Here is a 19,604-nt window from a genome sequence, read left to right on the forward strand (position 1 = left end):
GTTCACCATAAACCTGGGCATACAGTCATTTAAACATGATTACTCTGATTTCTCAATTAAAAATGATTGGACAATTTCCTGTACTGGATTTTGAAATGATGAAACAAACCCAGTTTTCTTCATTTATGTATAAAAGCTCTAAACATTTAGATGGGGAAACTTATTATACATATATTCAACACACAGCACATGTCATACACTGAATTATTGTAACCCAATGCAGTATAAATTACCAGATATTGGGAACATAGTTGTCAAGCTTAGTCTAATTCCCAAGTTTTATTGATAGAATAATTTATAAATATACATCTGGTACGTTTTCTTTCTTGCAGAACTACCTTGGAACACCATTGCTCCACCCTGAACAAGGCTGTCTCACTGTTCCCTTTCATTAGGAGTGAATTAGACAGTATTAAAGAGGTCATCTCCACCAACATGGAGAGCTTTGCAGCCATGAAGGAAGAAATTTTTCGGCAAATAAAAGCCATGAGCAAAGAAGCTCTGACAGGTAAAGCACCCTGCAATCATTTTGGGCAAGAGAAGAAAGGATCCTGCAGGGTGCTGGTCCAGCATCCTTGTGGGAGCTGCTGGAGTGTCCTGCAGTGCTGCCCCCAAACTGGACAGGGCAAGAGAAGTAAAAGAGGAAAATGATGAAGGCAGTGGATACAATCCTGCTGTTAACTGTCCATCTTAGGTAGAGTATCGGGCTCTGAGGGTAAAAATCAAAGAATTAGCCTCATTTTGAGTGCAGGACCAGCAAGGACTTGTGGAGCAAACCCACACCCAACAGCAGCAGCTCTCCCTGCTCCCATTCCTGGGTGAGAACAAGCCCTGCCAGGTGCAGCCCTCCTTATCTGAGGGGTCTGCAAGGGGCACAGAGCAGCCCCTGGGCTGGCCAGAATTCCCTTGGCCCCCAGGCTGCTTCCTGCTCCCACCAGGGCCAGGGGAGCTGGGAGCAAGGACAGCCGAGGGCTTGTTCAGGAGGGGCCGTGCCCAGGCTGAGCCTTGGGTGCCATTTGTGCTGAGACTGGTGTCACTGAGAACAGTGTGCAGTGGTGCAGTTACAGACTGCAACAGCCAGAGCTGCCCTGCTGGCCCTGTGCCCAATTTACAGCTCTAAAGGCCTTCAGAAATAATACTCTGACATATTCCTGTCCTAGCAGTTTGTCAGTGTGGATGAGTGGATGAGCTGCTGTTTGGCTGAGTCACAAAATCACAGAATCTCCTGAGATGGGGAGGATCCACAAGGATCCAGTCCAGCTCCTGGCCATGCACAGGACAACCCAAAGATCCCCCTGTTGCCCAGATTAACCTCGGGGGTCAGTTTGGTCAGGTCTTTGAGGGCAGGCTGGGGATGTGCATCTCCACCTGCCCCTGTCCCTGTGAGCTCCAGAGCAGATCCACAGGGAAACCCTGCATGCCTGGAGCAGCCCAGGAGCCCTGGAGCTGTTTGGCACAGCAGCTGCCCAGTGAGCTGTGCTTCCTGGGCCATGAGCAGTGAATTCCTCCCTCAAGGGTTGCTTTGTTCCCACTGGGAAGGGCTCTGTGCCTGGAGAGGATGAGCCCACTGAGACACTGAGCCAGCACCAGCAGGAGCTGGGGCCCTGGGCCACCAAGGGCTCCTGCCTGCTGCAGGTGTGAGCCCAGAGCATCCTCCCCAATCTTCACTCCTGTAAGGACAGTGATCTGCAGTGTCCCTGTGACACAGGAAGGTTCCTGTCTCCTGAGGATTCCCCTCTCCCTGGGCTCGTTCCCTGCCTGCTGCAGGGAATTCCCTGCCTGGGGGCAATGGCAGCACGTGTCCCTGCAGACTTCTTCAGCCTCACATACATTTCAAGGCTTCTTTTGTGGAGTATTCCTTGTTGTGTTTGTTGTAGTACTCCCAATATGCAGAGGATCTGTGTGGAAGCAGGAGTGGAGCCTTTCTTACAAGGTTCTGTATCCCTCAGCATTTCCCACTTCAGACTAATGCCACACCAGGAATATCACACCCATCCTCAAATCCAGCTTTCCACATCAAAACAATTTAGCCCCACTTACTTTTGTTGGCCTGTGAATGCCATTTAAAAACTTTGATGTTCTTGTTCATAATTAACATAAAATAGCCACAGTCTACATGGATTTGTTTTGCCTCCTCAGAAATACCCAAACTGAACCAAAGATTGGCAAAATCCCAGCGGGAGAACGAGTGTCTGCAGGAGAAGGTCAAACACCTCTCTGAGGTGGCTGACACAGTTGAGCTGAAAACTCAGCAGCTCCAAACTTCCCTTCAGCAGGGGAACGAGCTCCAGAGTCGGTGCCGTGAGCTGCAGAAGGAAACTCTGGGTAAGAGAAGTTTTTTATCCTTTCCAGCAAAAATCCCAGGGGAAAAAGAAATGCTTTTAAAAGCACAAGAGTTGTGGTTGTTACTGTGAAAAGACTCCACAGGCCTGAGTAAAAGGTGGGTGCCTGCAGTCAGAAGGAGGGAATGTCATTCCAAGGAGTCTGGAGCCCTGCTGGCTGGGAGGGCAAGTGAAGAAAAGAGGGAAACCATGAAGGTGGTGGAATACAATCCTGTTGTCAATTGTCCAGCTTAAGTAGAACATCAGGCTCTGAGGGTAAGATTCAAAGAATTGGTCTCATTTTGAGTGCAGGACCGGGAAGGACTTCTGGCTCTCAGAGCAGGACTGAAAAGCAGAACAGACCAAGCCTTTTCTCTGAGCCATTAAAGAGCAGACTCTAATGATCTGCCCTTGATTGTGTCTCAGGAAGCAGAGAAAGCTCTTGAAAAGGGTGAGAGCAGTGACAGCACTTGAAATGACACCCTGGGAGTTGTGTGCAGACAAAAACTCACTGCAAAAGGATTATTTATGTGGGTATCTCTTGGATCTCTTTTCTCTTGCGTTCACAGCTCTGGCTCAGAGGTATTTTAGGGCCTTGGGAACACATGTGAGGTTGTGCTGTTCCAGGCAGGGTTTGGAGTCCCCAGGCTGGCACAGCAGCCCCCAGCTGCCCTGTGCTCAGGTGGGGACACACTGACAGCAGGAGGTCACAGTGATGGCCACTTCAGTGCTCCTTCAGCACCTGTGGAAACAGCAGGGCTGAGATCCCAGCCCTGAGTCACCAACCCTGGTGCTGAGCACGGGCACGGCACTCAGATTGTAATAACAGGAAAATATCTTATACATTAATATTTAATGGGTTTGTTCTTATAGCAATACTGCTGAAAAGCTCCAGCAAAGACACCTTCTGTCTTTGTAGATATTATAAGGAGCAGTGGACATAAAATCTCCTCAGGAGATCTCTCACACTCTGAAATACATGGGTTAGCATCATGGCACCAAACACCTGTACTGCTGTATTTGTGTGATGGCAAAACTGCCTTAGCTGAGTCCCTTTCCCCTCTGCTTACTCCAGAGGTTGCTGCAAACAGTGAGTTCAGGGTTTGTTCATGAGCATGGCAAACAAACACTTCCAGTTCAGCTTTGCCCCCTTTAACTCCATGCAGAACTGCCTTGTTCTTACCTTAAAAGAGAGCTTTTCACAGTCTCTATTGTATTATGTTTTTAAATGTTGTTCAGTGTGTTCTGTATCTTTGAGGGGTCTGCATGGCTTCTTGGATCTTCTGAAAACCTCAGTTTGCTTCCCTAAACTGGCATGTTGCATCAGCCCATCACAATTAATGATCACAGAATCCTGGAATGGTTTGGGTTGGGAGGGACCTTAAAGCTCATCCCATCCCACCCCCTGCCAGGGACAGGGACACTTCCACTATCCCAGGCTGAAAATTTGCAGTGAAATATAAAACAACTGAAATTTTATGGAGAAAACATAGCTAAAACCACATCTAATTCCATATATGGAATTCATAGAGAAGATTGGGACCCTGAAAAATCTTAATGATGAATAAAAATACCATGTAAGCTGGTTGATGTTTTATGTGAGGCATTTTAAAATTGATTAATAACATGTAGCAGTCACTTGCTAATAAATGAGTTATTAAGAAGCAGTAAAATGTTTGATGTGGGTATGCAGAAGGAGGTTTCAGGGCAGGAAAGCTGCTGGCTCAGGCATTTGGATTCCACCCTTCCTGAATGGATCAGTAAAACACAAATCCAGGAGGATTTCAAGGGGTCTGGCTCTAGGGAACACGTTGCTGCATCGGGGTAATAAACCCAGTTAATGCACTGCTGATAAAAATGGTTCTCTTTGAAATACCAAACAGGGTTTTTTTCATGAAACAATCATTAAATATGAAACGAGTTTGCCATTGTATTAAAATAAATGAGTGGGAACAAACAACATCTGACTGGAAATCAGTTCCAGGGAGTGGATTTGTCCTGTCCAAAGTGGGGTGTGGAAATCAGCCACATCCTGAGTGTCCATGCTTTGGGGGGAGCTTGGGGTTTTGCCTTATTTTGCTTTTTTCCCTCCCACAAACTACTCCAAAGTCCCTCTTTGAAATAACTTGACACTCCAGAAATAATAAAAACTACCAGGATTTGTGATTTACGTGTTTTTAAAGGATTTTCCTTTCTGCCACCAATATTTTGAGGATTCTTCTGTTGCATGTTCCTCACAGAATTGTAAAGTCATGATTATTTCACATCACAGCAGGCGTTTGCAAGAGCAGGGAGCAAGCAGTTGTTCCTGCTCTTGTTTTTGGCTCTCATGCTTGTCGAGGCTTTCTGGAGATTCCCTTTGCAGGGGATTTGTGGGATCAGATGGATTTGCTGCCTTCAAGGCACTTTTCAGCCTCACAGAGCATCACCCAGTTAAGGGAGGTGACAAATGCTCAACACAGGGTAAGGTCTGCTGGGTAATTGTTTAATCAATCAGCTTCCCCAAATCAAAAATCAATAATGGTGATAATGTGTCTGTTCTTAGTGCTGGCAGCAGCAGGGCTGCAGTAGCACGGGCTCCTAAAAGATTTCTGCTTTCATTTTATTACCAGCTAGTTCCTTTATTTAACCACAAATAAAAAAATCGTTTTTCTTCCCCAAAGTCCTTGTGGTTTTTCTTTAGCTCATGACAGCTCTGGCCTTGCTCTGGATGGGTTGAAATTGCTGCTGATGCTCCCAAAATCCCAATTTTTGGTCTTTGGCTGCTCCTGCTCCATAGGCTACCTCAGCTCTCAGTCCAAAGCTGGTGGTCTGCTGCCGTGATGAGGCTGCTGAGAGGTGATGGAAAACTGCTCATGGAAAGGAGAGGGAATGTTAGCCCTCCTCATGGAAAAGGAGCTGTTTTCATCTCCTGGAGTGTCTTTAATGGCACTTTAAAAACCACTTTGAAGAGCTTTGAAAATGCAAAGGGGGAATAGTTCCCTGCAGTTGTAGGCAGGCTGCAGATCAGCCAGCTGTAAGTGCTGTTGAAATGTATTTTTTTATGAATTCCAGCTGCGGTGGGGAGGCTGGGGAGGGTGAGAGCCGGGGAATACAGGGCTGCTGTTGGAGCAGAGAGTGAGAGGCCATGGCTCATTAGAGCTTTCAGCAGCCTGAGTGCCAGAGGAGGCCCAGGAATCCATGGCAAACAATCCCAGCTCCCTGCCAGGGGCTGGGACCAGGCTGCTGCAGTGGCACTGAGAGAAGGGCCACACTTGGCTTCCTGAGGAAAAGCAGGAATCCAGGTTCTCCCCTGGAGCCAGACTGGGAGAGGAGAAGGATCCAGGAGAGCTCAGAGCCCTGCCAGGGAATGAAGGGGCTCCAGGAGAGCTGCAGAGGGACTGGGGACAAGGATGGAGGGACAGGACACAGGGAATGGCTCCCACTGCCAGAGGGCAGGGATGGATGGGAGATTGGGAATTGGGAATTCCTGGCTGGGCTGGGATTCCCAGAGCAGCTGTGGCTGCCCCTGGATCCCTGGCAGTGCCCAAGGCCAGGCTGGACACTGGGGCTGGAGCACCTGGGACAGTGGGAGGTGTCCCTGCATGGCAGGGGTGGCACTGGGTGGGAGGAGCACCTGTGCCAACCCAAACCATGATTCTGTATTAAAGGATGTGTCTTTATTGAATTTTGTTTTGTCTGCTTGGCCTAAACATTGAGGGTAAAAAATTATCCCCAAGGAAAATCAAGGTGAGGATCTCCATGTTTTTACTGTTTAGTGTTTCCAGTATTTCAAGCCAATGTTAATGTGTAGGAGAAGCAGGTCTGTAGGAATTGTGACATATCCCAATTAGCCTGGCTTCAAGCAGGCAGGAATACAGGCAGAAAATCCAGGCTTTAGACCCAGGCCTTTGATGCTGGAGTGTGAACTCTGGCCATGGATGAGCAAAGCCAGTCCTTCCGAGGGCAGGAGTGCTTGTACTGTGTCACTGGGGGCGTGGGAGGAGAGCAGGCTTTGCCAGAACAACACTTTTTCCCTTTTTAAGGATTTTTAAGGTCTTGGAGATTGCCATGTTTGCATGGTTGCCGTTGTTGGTTTGTTCTGTTGAGGCTGCCCCTGATTTGTGCCACTCAGAACCGTTTAGAATCTGGTCCCTTTTTCTCTGCTGGTTTTCTGAAGAAAATTTCTGATTTCTGGAAGAATGAAGCAGGGGGCCATGGAGCCCGGTCTGGCCGTGGTCAGCAACATCTGCTGGGGGAGATAAACCTCAGCCACTCCTCTCCTGGCACATCCTCCCAGCTCCTGGCAGCTCTGGGTGATTTGGACACTTCCTGATGGCACTGGGGAGGTCTCCAGAAGGGATCTCAATCTGGAATCCATCCCTGGGCTCCTTCCAGACTTTTGTGAGTCACAAATTAAAAGAAGGACTTTGTTGTGTAGACAAAAAAAAATTATCTTAGAGAACACAGTACATGAGCTATTATAAATACAAAGAATTAGTTCTGTGCTGTGCAGGGCCTTGGGGTGTTACTTCACTTCTTTGGTCTCCTTAGAAACACGTGGTGAGGCAACGTTTTCCTGCTCTGACACTGTAATTTTTCATGCATGTATTTCATATTTCTCACAGATTGTCTGCTATGCTCTTTAAAAAATTGTACTGGGAACTATCTGTGCTGAGTGTACCTCTGACTTTGCCTGGAATTAGTGTTCTGAGAAAAATTAAATATTTTTGCCCCCTTTGGCACAGCTGATTGGCCAAATTCAGGGCCCATACAAGGGGTAGTTATCAAGTAAGTTTTAAATAATTGCTACAACTTCCTATTTCCCAGAATCCAGGAGAAATCCAGCAAGAGGGGCTGGGTTGCAGCCTGCCTTGGCCAGGGATCTGTGTGCTCTCTGTTCCAGTTCCTTGACCATCTCCCAGCTCTGAGCTCCCCGTGGGCTCCAGCTGGTCCCTGGTGGCTGGGAGGGGACCCAAAGTGGAGGGAGGGGAAGGTGGAGGATCCCAACCCTCCTGGGGGGTGGCAGATGGCTTTGAGCCTCAAGCTGTGGCTGCTCCTTCCCTGCAGGTGCCCCAGGCCAGGCTGGATGGGGCTGGAGCACCTGGGGCAGTGGGAGGTGTCCCTGCCATGGCAGGGCTGGCACTGGGTGGCACTGGGTGGCATTTAAGGTCCCTTCAACCCAAACCATTCTGCCATTCTGGGATTCCATGATCTATTTGAATAGATGAAATAATGAAATAATCTTCTTTGTTGTGCACATGTATGAAACATTGAGCTTTTATTTAGATCACCCCCAAATTGTCAGCTATTATATTGGATTGGATTTTGTAGGTTTTGCAGGAAAAGCAGAAAATTACACAGCTCTACCACGTGTGCCTCTGATCCAGCCTCACTGGGAATCTGGTAGGAATTAGCTGTGGAGCTGATGGCTTCCAGAGGGGCTGCTTAATATTTTTATTTTTCACTGAAAACTTCACCAGTTGTTGCTGTTTCCAGGCAGGAGCTGGGGCACCGTGCCCTTGGATGCAGACTGGGTGGTTCCATTCCTGAAAGGCAGCTGTGGGCAGGCTCTGCTGGGTGTTTGGCACACACCAGGGGCTGCAGTGATGCAGTTTGCCCAAGGAAGAGGGAACAGTGCCCAGTTTGTTCTGTCTCTGTTTCTGTGGCTCGTCAGGTCCTCGTGCACGGCCGGGCTGTGCCCCTCAGTCCCTGTCCCTGTCACAGCACTGCTCACAGAAGGTTACTGGAAGGTTTGTGACTGTGCTGAGAGCCATTCTGAGTCACAGAAATAAGTAAAATTCAACAGAAGTGAAACTGAGATGGATTTGACCTGCTGAGTCTTTGAGATGAGGTGGTTCCTGCAGCATTGAGCCAGTATCAGTATTACAGAGTGTGAGTTCTTTGCATGTTTTGCAACAGGCTTTATTTTCATTACCAGAGAACATTTTTACATAAGGGGTTGAGTACATTTTCCTCTGTTCAGCAGGTTGAGCAGTTTCCCTTTGTATTGCCATTCTCCTTATTAGTTGCCTCATTTTCACCATGGTTTTCATTGACATCTGCCTCCATGGGTGTGGGACTTTCTGCTCACCAGCTCCCACTGACCTTGGTGGGAATTCTCTCTCGAGAAGACTTGCAGAAACTATTTGTGTAATTAAATCCATCTATTCCCTCATGAAAAACTCCTGTCCATGCTCAGTGAGCATGAAAACTTCTGAGAACAAATGGAGTGAAAGAGGAAACAGCTTTGAGAGAGACCACCCAAAGTACAGAACCAAACCAAGCATCATCCCTCTCCTTTTCCTTTATTCCAGAACTTGTGTCCACACTCCCACACTGAGGGAGAAGAAAAAGACCACAGTTATTAATTATTGGCAGAAATCTTTTAAACCAACAATTTTTAACAGGTCAGAAAGAGTTGTTTGGGGAAACTCTTCTCTGTGAGGATGGGCAGAGGGCTCTGCTCTGTCTGGTGTCCACCCACACTAATCTGGGCTTCATCTGTGTCACAGAGTCACAGAGTTCCTGCTGCCAGGGCTGGCTGCTCCCCACTGCTGTGCCTCACATCTGCTGGGCAGCTGAAGCCAGAGCTTCTCCCTTTTCTGCAGGAATTCTGCCAGGAAATGGAAGCTGGATTCTTCAGCTTTGGGAAAGTGCAGGACAAGGCTGAGGAATGCCCAGCGAGGGGAGCAGCAGGGGCTGCAGGTGCCTGATGTGTCCAGAGGTGCTGGGCCACTGCTGCTGGCTCAGAGACCAGGGGAGAGGCCACCACTTGTCACAGCTTGGAGCTCTGCTCGCTCAGTCCTGCCTCCAGCCATGGCAGTGACAGCACAGGGCTGTCACAAAGGTGCATTACACAAAAATGATGGGTTTGTTTGGTGTTTGATTGGCTCTGGCACCCACGGCAGGTGCTGCAGAAGCTGCTTCTACAATTAATTTCCATTTTTCCAAGGGTTCAATCAAGTCCAAGAAATATTACTGTTCTCCTCAAAAAGCTCTTTATAAATGCTGATAGTTTGGGAGTGGATCTGGCTCGTCCTGTGTGTTTTACCCTTTATAATTATCTCCCTGATTATTTTTGTTGTAGTCTTATGGACCATTTTCCTTTTCCCTTTACTGAAAAGAGGGGACTCTTCCACTTGTAGGATTTATCAAGATAAGGTGTGGCTGGCAGGAAATCCCACACTGGGATCATCCATCATCATTGCTGGAAGTGACTGACAGAGACATGTGGGAAAAGTCACAGAAATTCAGGGAATTGGGGTGAAATGATGAATTTAAGAACAGGAGTGGCAGATTTGGCTTCTGGGAAGATGCATCAGGGAGCTTTGAAGGACTGTCACGGGAGCTGTTCCCTTCAGAGACAAGGTCCCCTCACTTTGTTTGCTGCTGCTTTCTGAGGAATAATCTTGCTTTTTCTTTCACTTCCAGATCTGTTGCAATGATTTGCCATTGGATTTTTTTCCATGTAGTTTGTCTTGATGTCCTTTTGGTAGAAACTTTGATTTCAAATCATTCTTAGGCTTTCTGGAAAGGCAGCTCTTGTTCATGAGGATATTTAGAGATGCCCAGGTTGCTGTGGCTGCCCCATCCCTGAGGTGTTCCAGGATGGGGCTTGGAGCAGCCTGGGACAGTGGAAGGGAGCTGGGACTGGATGAGCTTTAAGGTCCCTCCCAGCCCAAGGCATTCCATGATTCTGTGATATGTTCATGGAGGTGAAACTCTGATTGAGCCATGTGCTGCTGCTTCAGCTTAAAGGGCTTCACATCTGCCAGCTATGGCTGTTCTTGGGATTTAAAAGCACAGAAAAGGGTGATATTAAGGCACACAAAACCAAGTGAGATAATTTAACTAAAAAACCAGGGATTGTACTGGGAAAAAGGCAGTGGCTGATGGCAGCTGAGGTGATGTGTTCTGGAGGATGACATGTAGAGGATAAGACAAATAAATCATTTAATTGCTGCCAGGGTTTCAGATGAAGTGAATTCCAGGTGAGTTTTGGGGCCACCTTCCTGCATCTGTTTGTTCTCTGTATAAACAATCTGATTTCATGTTTCAGTGTAGTTGCATTTGGTGTTTTCTGGTGGGATAAAAAGCCCCAAACACACAAACAAACCCCAGCTTTTTGCTGTAGAGACACTCTGCTCATGTGCACTGCTCTGCCTGAGGTGGGAGCGAGGAGCTGCAGGTCCCACCTGGAAACAAACCACTGAAGTGGATTGATTTAACATGAACAGAGACACAACCTCGTGTTTTTGCTTTCAGATTTAACAAATCAGGTGGAGACAGCTGGCCTGCAGCTGCAGAAGGTGACAGCAGAGATGGACCACTACAAGAAGCTGTTGCTGTAAGATTCCCATTCCTTGATTGCTTCCCACTGCCCATAAAACACATCAACCACTTTTTTTTTTCCCAGCAAGTGCTGCTTGTCACAGTGCTCTGAGAAGGTTCTGACCAACAGAGGAACTATTTTATCTCCATGGGATTAATTCTAAGCACCTGCCTGAGGCAGTCTGGCTGTGGGAGCAGGGCTTCCTTCCTCCAGCAGGGATTGCTGGAACTGCAGAGGGATAAGGAGCCTCACCTAACACACAGGGGTAGGAGGAGTTTTGGGAAATCCACCTAGCTTCAGGACTGAACATGTGTATATATACACATTTTTATGTAGGAAGGAAGGAATATATAGTGATAGAGCACTGCCAGAGGGCAGGGTTGGGTGGGATATTGGGAATTAGGAGTTGTTCCCTGGGAGGGTGGGCAGGCCTGGCACAGGTTTTCCAGGGCATTTGTGGCTGTTCCTGGATCCTTGGCAGTGCCCAAGGCCAGGCTGGATGGGGTTTGGAGCAGCCTGGTCTATGGAAAGTGTGGGTGGAACAAGATGGGCTTTGGGGTCCCTTCCAGCCCAAACCATTGCAGGATTCTCTCCCATTTCCAGAGCACTCCCACAGCAGGAGCCTGGCACCCCAACACCACAAAACATTACAAATTCCACAGCTGAGTGCTGAGAACCTCAGCGGGCTCTGGGGGACATCACCTCCAGGAGAATCCAGAGGGATCCAGGAGCCAGAGGAAGCTGAAGAGGCACCAGTGGTGCTTGTGAGGCTCAGGAGTCAGGAGCTGGCACTGCCAGGCTCGTGCCACCACCAGCTCTGTGCCCTGCAGCCTGAGCTCAGGGACTGTGCTCTCGTGCTCTGCACCTTCTGCTTCCAGTGCCTGCACTCGGGGGCTCTGACCACGACCAAATATTTGGGGTGCTTAGCAACAAAGTACTTGAGTGATAATGTAAGGATTGAGTGGGAAACAAAGATGTCATGAACACAGTTAAATAAACCCTGAGGGCTTTCCAAGTGTAAATTGACATTTCAGTAATATGGGCACAGTTTAATAAAACAACATATTCTATATCTGTTTGAATGTAAATATGAACCTTAGCCATGGTTATTAATTGGTGCAATGGTGACATAATGACATGAAACCTGCAGTTTCCAGCCCTTTTACCTACAAAATTGGGATTTGTTCCGTTTTATTCATTTATTACTCAAAACTGTCATCAGTGTTGCAAGATCTCACTTCTTGTTTGCACCATTTGTGATCCAGGACAGGCTGAGATGGCACTGGAAGTGTAACTTCCAATTATTAACAACCATTGCTGGAGCTGACACAACTTTCTGTTCGTGGCCTTTTACCTGAAAGGGAAAATGCAAGGGGGAAAATACACCCAGAAGTGATATCCAGCTGCTGCAGGAGTAAAGGCTCATTTCTTTGGATAATATCCTTTTTTACCAATGTTTTTTTAGGGTGAAGTCAACAGAACTTGATGTCTGTCAAAACGAACTGAAAAAGATCAAATATGAGAATGGAATTGCTGAGTCCAGGTAAATGCTGAAATGATATTTCATCTTTTTGAGCAATGACAGCAAACATTTTATTATTTTAATGCAGTTTTTATGCAATACATTAAAAGAATTTTCTGTCAAGTCAGTATATTTAACTTCATAAAAAAACACATGGGGTTTTGACCAATATTTTTTTCTAGGCATTATTATTTCTGTCTATAAATAAGAATATAGTAACTACAATGCTGCTGTTTCTTTATTTCATCTGTAGACTTACAAAAGAGCTGAAGGAAAAGGAGGAATCCCTTCTTGTTTGCCAACAAGTCTGCAAACATTTACAGGAGGAGGTGGCTGAGAAAGAAAGGAGAGAAGAAGATCTGAAAAGAAGAACTGGGAGATCAGAGAGTGAGCTGGAAACCCTTAAAGCTCTGCTGGGCCAAACAGAGCAGGAGGTGCTGATGCTGAAACAGGAGAGGTAAAGGGAGCTGAGCTGGACTCAGGTGCTCCTGGAAACTCTGGAGATTTTGGGGGTCATTGGATTGGGTTTTTAAATTATAATGGGATAAACAAAACGTGGATGAAGGGAAGAAAAAGTACTATTAAAAATAGGAGTAGAGAAGTTTCCTTGGACTGCAGGGCTTCAGCTGGAGTTTAGTCTGAGCCCCAAAGCCCCATTTCTGCAGCTGTTCAGCTGCTCTGTGTGCCCAAGGTGCAGGGAATATTCCAACCCTGAAATGCAGAGCAGTTGGTGCCTCCTGGCACTTCTGAGTGCTGAAATCACTGTGGCTCTCAGGAGTAAAACTGGAGATGGAGATTCCATGGCAGGTAATTAAAAATACATGGATTCAGCTTGGTGAGTCCAAAGCATAGGCACTCAAACTCAATCCCATTCCAGGGAAAACAGCCCTCAGAAGCCCAGTGCTTTATTTTGCACATCTCAAAAGCAATCCCAGGGACAGTGGCAGCTTTGTTCACAGCTGAGACCCTTCAGAGCCAGGCTGAACTGCTGGGAAGCTGCTCTCACACCTCCCCAAGCACCAGGTCCTGTCCAGGACCCTGGCTGAGGGAATACTGGGGCATTTTTGAGGTGGACAAGTTGTTAACAACATCAGTGACAGGAATTTAACCTCTCCAGGAGTCTTGCCCTACAAGCCCCCCATAACAAACAGTTCCTTGAACGACAGAAAGCACTCAGTGGTTTTCATTCCAAACCCATTACAATTTTTTAATTAATGATCCTAATATTCCAAGTTCATGAAATACAAGTTCTGGGTAGAATATTTGAAGTTTTTCTGTGTTCTTTGAAATTTGTCTTGAAAATGTCAAAGAAATATTAAAATGCCATTTGAAGTGGACGATCAAGCACCGCATTTTCTTTAAAACATGAAATTCAGGAGCCAAGTGAGGGTGTGGTGGAGATTCCAAGTGGGGATTCCTGGGGCAAGGACGAGCAGGATTCATTGCAAGGCCAGGGCATTCCAGCAGTGTGGGCACAGTAAATGTAAATTCCATTTATGTGGAATTTGTGTTTTTAGGGAGCTGCTGAAGAGCAGGACGGAGCAGCTGCAGGAGACGCTGAGGCAGAAGGTGCAGAGTGAGGACTCCTGGAGGGACAAGGTGACCCTGGGGGCTCTGCTTTGGGGGCTCAGTTCCACAAAGGGCACAGGGAAGCAGGGAATGATCTCCAGTGCCACGTGTGGTGGAGTCATGGAATCATACACAGCCCGGTTTGGAAGCGACTCGGCCAAAAATTCTGTCAGGAGCACACAAATCTTGTTTGCCTTTGGCCTCTGGGTCTGCTGGGGCCTCAGAGCCCTGAATTCACAGGGAAGGGTTTGTGTGGGAGCCTCCTGTTTCCAAAAGCACACTTCATGTTTGCTGAAGCTCATGGAATCACAGGATCCCAACCTGGTTTGGGACCTTAAAGCCCCTCCAGTGTCACCCCAGCCATGGCAGGGACACCTTCCATGTCCCAGGGGCTCCAAAGCCTGCCCAGCCTGGCCTTGGGCACTGCCAGGGATCCAGGGGCAGCCCCAGCTTGTCCATGATAGCCTTTGTCCAGAGGATCCTCATGATATCCCCCTGCCTCTTCCAGTGGCATTTGGGAAGCTGCTTCCCATGAACAACTGTCACCATGTCAACCTTGTTTTCATCTGCAGCTTTTATCATGAGCACCAAAAAACCCTGAACTGAATAAGAAACAAAAATATATTCATCTATTAAAAAGAATAATAAATAAAATATATTTATGTTTTAAAAAGAATTTTAAAATATTAAAAAGAATAAGAAATTAAAATAAGTGTATACATCAGTGAAGGAAAATTTAAAAGCAAAGTTGAACAATAACTGTGACTTGTCTGATTTAAGCCTCACATAATTGGTGACTGAAATTACTGTACTTTTTGTTTCAGTGTCTGAAAGCTTTATTTAGCCCCAGGAAAACTTGGGGACTGGTAGCAATTAGGATCAGTTACATTTCTTTGGAAACCCCTTCACTTCCCTGTCACAGGATATAATTTGGGAAGGGGATCAGGCTGGCTCCACAATCAGAGTGTTTTCAACCTGACATGAGAACAAAATAAAGATTGGTGGGAGGGAGAGGGAGCAATTTCAGCTTTGGTGTCACAGCCATTAAAATGCACCCACAGCAAGGCCCCAAAACTTGGCTCAGCAGCCAAAAAAATCAGCAAAGTGACAAAGTGACAACATTGCCTTTGGTTTGTGCACTGCAGAGCACCAGAGGGCCAAGGTTTCTGTTTAAAATACATTTAAACCTGAAATTGTTTTAGTGGAACAAAAAAAAAATTAAATTACTTAAATTTCTTAAATTACTTTCAGGAAGCAATTTAAGAAATAAGTCCCTTGGAACACACCATTTATGGAACCCCAGGGTTACTGAGGCTGGAAAAGTCCCCCAAGGTCATCAAGTCCCACCTCTGAGGGGCCAAAGCTGCCACCAGAGCCCCAGGGCCACGTCCTGGCACTGCCTGGCACCTCCAGCTGTGGTCCTGTCCTTCCCTGAGCCTCCCTTTCCACGGAGAAACCCCTCCTGAAGAGATGGGTGCACTCATTTTTTCACAGTATTAATTAACGAGGGGCGTGTGAGTCAATTAGTGCCCAGTGCTCTCTTGGAACAGCAGCCTCCTCTTCATTTCCTGTTCTGCATCTCAGCTTCATTAATTTCAACTATTAAATGGGAAATGGTTTGTGTGAGTGGGCTCAGGTTTTTGTATTGCCTTTAATTGTTTAGTCTGTGGAGTCAAGGAGCCTCCAACAAGTGATCAGGACCTGTAATGACAGGCAGAGTTAATAAATTTGGGGATTTAGGTTCAGAGTCCCAACTCCCATCTAAGAACATAAAAATATTAATATTGATATGAATATTAATAATAAATACACATCATTATAGGTAATAGAATTATAATACAAACACAATTAACACTATATTATATTCTGTACATATTAATATTATATGTAGTAATTATTATACATAATAAATATTAGCTATCATATATTAATTATTACTATTCTTAATAATATATAATAATTACTATTAATGATATAATAATTACATTTGTACTAATTAATATAGTGTTATAATGTAATTATTGAATATATATTAATATAATATAATATAATTATCCATGTAAAATAATTATAATAGAGTTAGCATTAATAGGTATTATTAGTATTGTTATTATTATTATTATGATTAGAGTCTACTTGAAGCATCTTACAAATACAACAGTTTTTAACTATAACTTAGTGGGGGATTTGCACCTCTTCCACCCCCAGAATTGGGTGTATTTTGCTTTAAAAAATAATGAAAATATTTCCAGTTTCTCTTTTTCCCCTAAAGACATTGGGGAGATTTATTATATTTCTGCTCATAATAATGTGTGGAATTAGATAATTGTAATTAAGCTCATTGTGGGCTTTTGTGCTTTTAATCATGGAAATAATGAGGTTTGTGTTGTGCATTTAATGTGCCTGTTGTGCTCTCAGCCTGCTGCAATTAAATCCATCAGAATCAGCTGCACGAAGGAATAGGAGCAGCCTGGGTTAGGAAAAGTGTTCTCCTAAGTGCAGCCTTCAGGGTTTCCTCCAGAATCCAGAATTTTCTATTGGGGAAATGATGGCTGAATTTATAATGGGAATTGTTGGAGATGCTGTAAGCACTGGGAAACTTCACCCAATATTCCAGCTGGAGAAGGGTCTGGGATGAGCTCCTTGTGACCTTCCAGGGACTGGGGACAAGGATGGAGGGACAGGACACACTGACCCCTCTTGTCCCCCAGCTGGAGATGGACCTGGCCAAAGGGGAGGCTCGGCACAAAGAAGCAATTCTCAAAGTCAGGGAAGAGGCCAGAGTGGAGCTGGAGCTGGAGAGACAAAAACAGCAGGAACTGATCACAAAGTACCAGAGAGAGCACGAGGAGCTCCAGCAGAAGGTGTGCAATGCTCAAGAGAAAACTTGTGGCAGAAGATCACAGAAAACTGTAAAAAATGGGGATGTGAAGGAATGAACTTCTCTGTGTGTCATCCTCTCTCTGGATGATATAGTACTTTCTCACACTCTTAGTATATTTAATTTTTTTTTTAATAGAACAAGCTGAAAATAACTATTCCAGTTCAAGTTATTTGGTATGGAAGTTCTTTCTCACCACCAAAACTCCTTCTATGTCCCCAGAGTTGCTAATTATATTTAATCTGACATCATCACTTTTTAAAAGCTTGGGGCTGTTTCAGGCTATGATGAGGTGCCACAATCCCACCCATATTTTTCCCCTTCCCAAGGGAACCCAGCAGCTCCAGGGCCAGTAAAACCTGCTGGGCTGGAGTGGTGCTGGCACCGCAGGGGGCTGGGAGCTCCAGATCCCCCTCAAGTTTTATGTAGAAATTGAGAAATTGTACCTGTAACCTGAGTTTCCAAAAGGTTTGGTACAATTCCTGAGAAAATCTGAGAGATCTGGAAAAATGAAAGGCATGTGATGAGGTTTTATTATTATTTAAAATCTGGGACACTGTGATTTAGAGCTGAAAATAAGTTTGGCTTTGTTCACTTGGCAAATATTTAACCATGGTTTTTAAACCCTGAGGAAACACCGCCTTGCAGTAAATTTAACTTGAAGTTAAATTTTCCCTTTTTTTACCTCAATGTCTCTATTTGATCTTGAACACACTAATTAATCTCTGTGTTCTCAGTGAGTGGTGATTAATTTACAGCTCTCTGGTGTCCTCTGAGGGAATTATGTAAATTCAGAGCTTTTTTTCTCTCTGAGGACCTGCAAGTTTGAATTTGTTGGTTTTTTCCTCAAGTCTCCATTTGTCTGCTATTAATTCTCCATATTTAGAGGTACTGAGTGGAGATTAATTCCTGTCTGATCTCACCCAGATCCCAGGTTTAATATCCAGTGCCACCAAGAGCTTGAGGATGGAGATGGAAATTCTGGAGAAGAAGCTCCAAGATGCCCAAATGAAAGTGGCAGAGAAGGATGGAGACAAGGAAAAAGAAATCCAGAGCCTTAAAAGGCTCATCAGTGAGCTTGAGTTCCAGCTGACCATGGAAAAGAGCAACAATGAATCATTCCTGGATAAACTGAGGAAAGAAATTAAGCACAAGTCAGATGAACTGGAAAAATTAACCCAGGAGAAGACACAGCTGATTCACAGCTTGAGTCAAGTTCAAGAGGAGGTAGGAACAGGACCCAGGAAATGCCTGGTTATTTTTACTTGGAGACATGTGATTTCTAAAATCATTCAAAGGTCTGTGACCAGAAAATCCACTGAAATGCAAAGATTTCTCAGACAAATCCATCATCATTTCCTAAATACAGTACATCACAAAAGAAGTTTTAATTCAGCAAATGCTTAAATTAGCACTTCATAGAAAAATATATTATTAAAAATTATTTTTCAGATCCTGCAAGACCTTTCTTAGTCTGTAGCCTCATGTCCCACTGCCCAAACATGAGTAAACAATGAAGAATTCCCAGTTTTTAGAGTAGAAGACACGGATATTTCTCATTCCTTGAACTGGTGCCCCAGCTCCCACCAGTGCAGCCACGTTCCCTAACTCAGGAATGCATAAAAATGAATTAAATGCAAAGAGAAATTCAACTGATGGATATTCTGACCACAAACATTTGCTGAATGCTTGGAATATAATGGGAAGGGAGGAGAGAGCTGCTCCATGGGAAATGTGGAGTCAGGGACTACAGATAAGATTAGGCTGGAATGTCCAAAGCAATTCAGTGGCAGGAAAAAGAATTGGTCAACAGCAAAAATAAAACTCTTCCAAGTGAATTGGTGCTGGGGTTGGTACTGATTTATTCCTTGGAAAGGTTGGGAAAGGTGTGAGTGGAATTCCAGTGAGGCTGTGCCCGATCTGTGCCCAAGGATGGGGACGTGGGATAGAGGGGCCTTGGCAGTGCTGGGGCAGCAGGGGGGCTGCATGGCCTTCCCATGAGTGATTCCATGACTCCATGTGTCCAGTCCTGGTTCCACATCTGGTTCCATACCTGGTTCCACACGTGGTTCCATTCCTAGTTCCACATGTGGTTCCATACTTGGCTCCATTCCTTATTCCACACCTGATTCCATTCCTAGTTCCACACTTGGTTCCACACCTGGTTTCATACCTGGCTCCATTCCTAGCTCCATTCCTGATTCCATGACTCCATGCAGGCTGTGCTCTTCCACTGCAGAGGGTTCCAGGGAAACGCAGCATTAACCCCTTGGTGTCACTGCACCTCTGTCCATTACTGCCTTCCCTTCCCAAGAGCAGCATTCCCAGTTCTCCCAGCTGGGCAGGAGAGCAGGAGCACCTTCTGAGCACTTCCCTGGGATGTCCCGCTGGCTCCCTAGGGAACAGCAGGACAGTGCAGGGCGGGTCCCTGTCCCAGGAGAGCCCAGGTGTGATGGATGGCACATTCCCGGTGTTTCTGTGCAGAATTCCCTGCTGCAGGGACAGTGCCCCCAGAGAGCCCAGGTGTGATGGCTGGGGCATTCCCGGTGTTTCTGTGCAGAATTCCCTGCTGCAGGGACAGTGCCCCCAGAGAGCCCAGGTGTGATGGATGGCACATTCCCGGTGTTTCTGGTTGCAGAATTCCCTGCTGCAGGACACGGTGCGCCGGGAGTGCGAGGAGCGCTTCGAGCTGACGGCGGCGCTGGGCCGGGCCCGGGAGCAGGTGCTGGAGCTGCGGAGGCTCAGCGGGACCCTCCCCGCCGGGGAGCTGCGCCTCTCCGGAGCGCTGGGCACGGCCAGGGCTGCCCGGGCCCCCGGCTCGGGCCGGCACGGCGGCAGCAGCGCCGGATCCCTGGATGCTCCCAAGGGAAGGGCGGCCCCGCCGGGCGAACCCCGCGGCCGGGTCCCCGCCGGGATGAGGCACCGGCCGAGCCAGCTCTGACAGCTCCGCCTGGGAAACCATTCCAGCCTCCGAAGGAGCACCTCCCGAACTCATCC

At 46.4% G+C, this 19,604-nt stretch overlaps 1 protein-coding gene and 1 long non-coding RNA gene across 2 annotated transcripts in view; one reads left to right on the forward strand and one right to left on the reverse strand.

Annotated features, from left to right (window-relative positions):
- Positions 1 to 19,604, forward strand: part of LEKR1 (leucine, glutamate and lysine rich 1) — a 33,118-nt gene extending 13,514 nt beyond the window's left edge. Inside the window, exons 4-12 of the mRNA XM_041467617.1 lie at positions 333 to 508; positions 2,140 to 2,325; positions 10,569 to 10,650; positions 12,101 to 12,178; positions 12,411 to 12,614; positions 13,675 to 13,756; positions 16,438 to 16,590; positions 17,535 to 17,834; positions 19,246 to 19,604. Of these exons, the coding sequence (XP_041323551.1) occupies positions 333 to 508; positions 2,140 to 2,325; positions 10,569 to 10,650; positions 12,101 to 12,178; positions 12,411 to 12,614; positions 13,675 to 13,756; positions 16,438 to 16,590; positions 17,535 to 17,834; positions 19,246 to 19,548 (1,564 nt within the window). The 3' untranslated portion in view covers positions 19,549 to 19,604. The remainder of the gene's footprint in view (positions 1 to 332; positions 509 to 2,139; positions 2,326 to 10,568; positions 10,651 to 12,100; positions 12,179 to 12,410; positions 12,615 to 13,674; positions 13,757 to 16,437; positions 16,591 to 17,534; positions 17,835 to 19,245) is intronic.
- LOC121353649 lies at positions 14,363 to 19,248 on the reverse strand. Its single transcript, XR_005955160.1, has 4 exons — positions 18,661 to 19,248; positions 17,054 to 17,738; positions 16,422 to 16,521; positions 14,363 to 15,427 (listed from the first exon to the last, which is right to left on the reverse strand). It is a non-coding gene; the product is annotated as an uncharacterized LOC121353649 (long non-coding RNA).

This window comes from Pyrgilauda ruficollis, unplaced genomic scaffold, assembly GCF_017590135.1.
Source record: "Pyrgilauda ruficollis isolate IOZ18807 unplaced genomic scaffold, ASM1759013v1 scaffold21, whole genome shotgun sequence".
NCBI lineage: Eukaryota > Metazoa > Chordata > Aves > Passeriformes > Passeridae > Pyrgilauda > Pyrgilauda ruficollis.